Consider the following 1,615-nt stretch of genomic DNA (forward strand, 5'->3'; position numbering starts at 1 on the left):
ATGAGAGGCAAGTATCTCCACCACCGCATCCACTACTGCATTCCGAGAGCACTCGTCCTACTAGTACTACTACTACTGCTGCTGCTGCTGCTGCCTCTCATGGAATTGAAGTGGATATAGAGTTTAAGGCAGTTGAACACCCAATTGAGCCTCTGGCCAATGATCAACCAGTAAAATGCCCCTTACCAGAACCTTCCATTCTCAATGTAAGTTTGAATTGTTTTACTAAATTCTTTGATGTTTCTTAAAACTTTCTTTTCTTATTGACAGTAACTTGGAATTTCACTAATTATACAGTAAAACTAAGAATGAAAGTCACTGGTTTTGGATATATTTTCTCCCTCTTATCTAGTACTTGGAGAAAAATAGATGTTTTCCACTTCATTTTGGGAGGTAGTTTGTCTTTGTCTGTAAGGAGAGGTTACCTTGCTAAATTCTAACTGTGATGTAATCCAGATTTCTTGATGGAGGACCCGTTATCCGATAGAACTGATTTGGGTGTTCATGCTAAAGCATTTCTTTTGTCATTATAATTTACTGGAGATCTCTGATCCCCCATTCATGGATTCTTTACATGTTGATATCTCTGGTTTATATGCTTGGAAATACCAGTAAAAGCATTTTTAGGAAACTTTTGCCACAGGCTAGCAAAGGGTTCTTCTTAAGCTTCTGATCTTTAATGCCTTGATTATCAGGATTCAAGAATATGGAAGGAACAGAAGCCAGCAAATACACAAAGAAGGGCTGACTTGCCAGTTATGAAGGAAGGGGCGAGCCTTGAATCTGAAGCTGGTGGAACAAATCAATGTCCTTCCTCATCCAATAGCACAATTTTACCTTCCCTTATTAGTGCACCAGAGGATAATATCATCATTCTAATGGAAGAATGTAATGCGTCTGTGGTCTAAAATGACTGTTACTGGCTGGTCATCTTTGAGATTTGTTTTCATTATCATCTTATTAAGAAGTGCTTCCATGTATTTTTCTTTTCTCCCTCTACCCTTCTCCTCCTCCTCCTCCTTTTTCCCTTTTCTTGTTTAGTATTAGTTGACTGGTAAAATTTTACTGAAAGAGAAAGAAGGTAGATTATCTGTAATTATGTAATCAAATCACTGGAAAGTCAAATGTTATGTATTTGTATTTAAAATCTCATCAAAGGAAGTACAACTTAATGTCTCATAGCATGTTTTCATCTTCAAGGTTTAGAGAGTCCTGATTCTATGGATAAGCTATTACTTGATGATACTTTCTACCACAGATACCGATATTTGGCCGATCCCTTATTGGTATAACAGTTTGTAGTAATTCAAAAAAAAAAAAAAAAAAACATCTGATCTGGGCTGAAACGGTTGAATTGTATTGGTATCGGCAATGCCGATATTGATATTTAAAACCATGAGTATAACAACATTTTTGGGGAACCAGATAAAGCTTTGATACTAGTCAAGAGAATTTAATGGAAAACTTAGAACTTGAGCAAATGACTGTCCTTGTTTCTGGTTTTAGGCTTGCTGGGACAAGATTTAATTGAACTAGGATTCAACTAGATTTAACCCCCCTTGGCAGGTATGAATCTGATTTCAAACTTAGGCTGGGATTGGGATCCTAACATTGA

At 36.8% G+C, this 1,615-nt stretch overlaps 1 protein-coding gene across 1 annotated transcript; it reads left to right on the forward strand.

The window, feature by feature from the left end:
- Positions 1–1,179, forward strand: LOC122644986. The gene is made up of 3 exons (XM_043838340.1): positions 1–11; positions 50–206; positions 696–1,179. Exons 1-3 carry the CDS (start codon positions 1–3, stop codon positions 906–908), a joined length of 381 nt encoding a protein of 126 aa, XP_043694275.1. The 3' UTR covers positions 909–1,179.
- Positions 1,180–1,615: the final 436 nt, after the last annotated feature.

Source organism: Telopea speciosissima, chromosome 11 (genome assembly GCF_018873765.1).
Source record: "Telopea speciosissima isolate NSW1024214 ecotype Mountain lineage chromosome 11, Tspe_v1, whole genome shotgun sequence".
Taxonomy (NCBI): domain Eukaryota; kingdom Viridiplantae; phylum Streptophyta; class Magnoliopsida; order Proteales; family Proteaceae; genus Telopea; species Telopea speciosissima.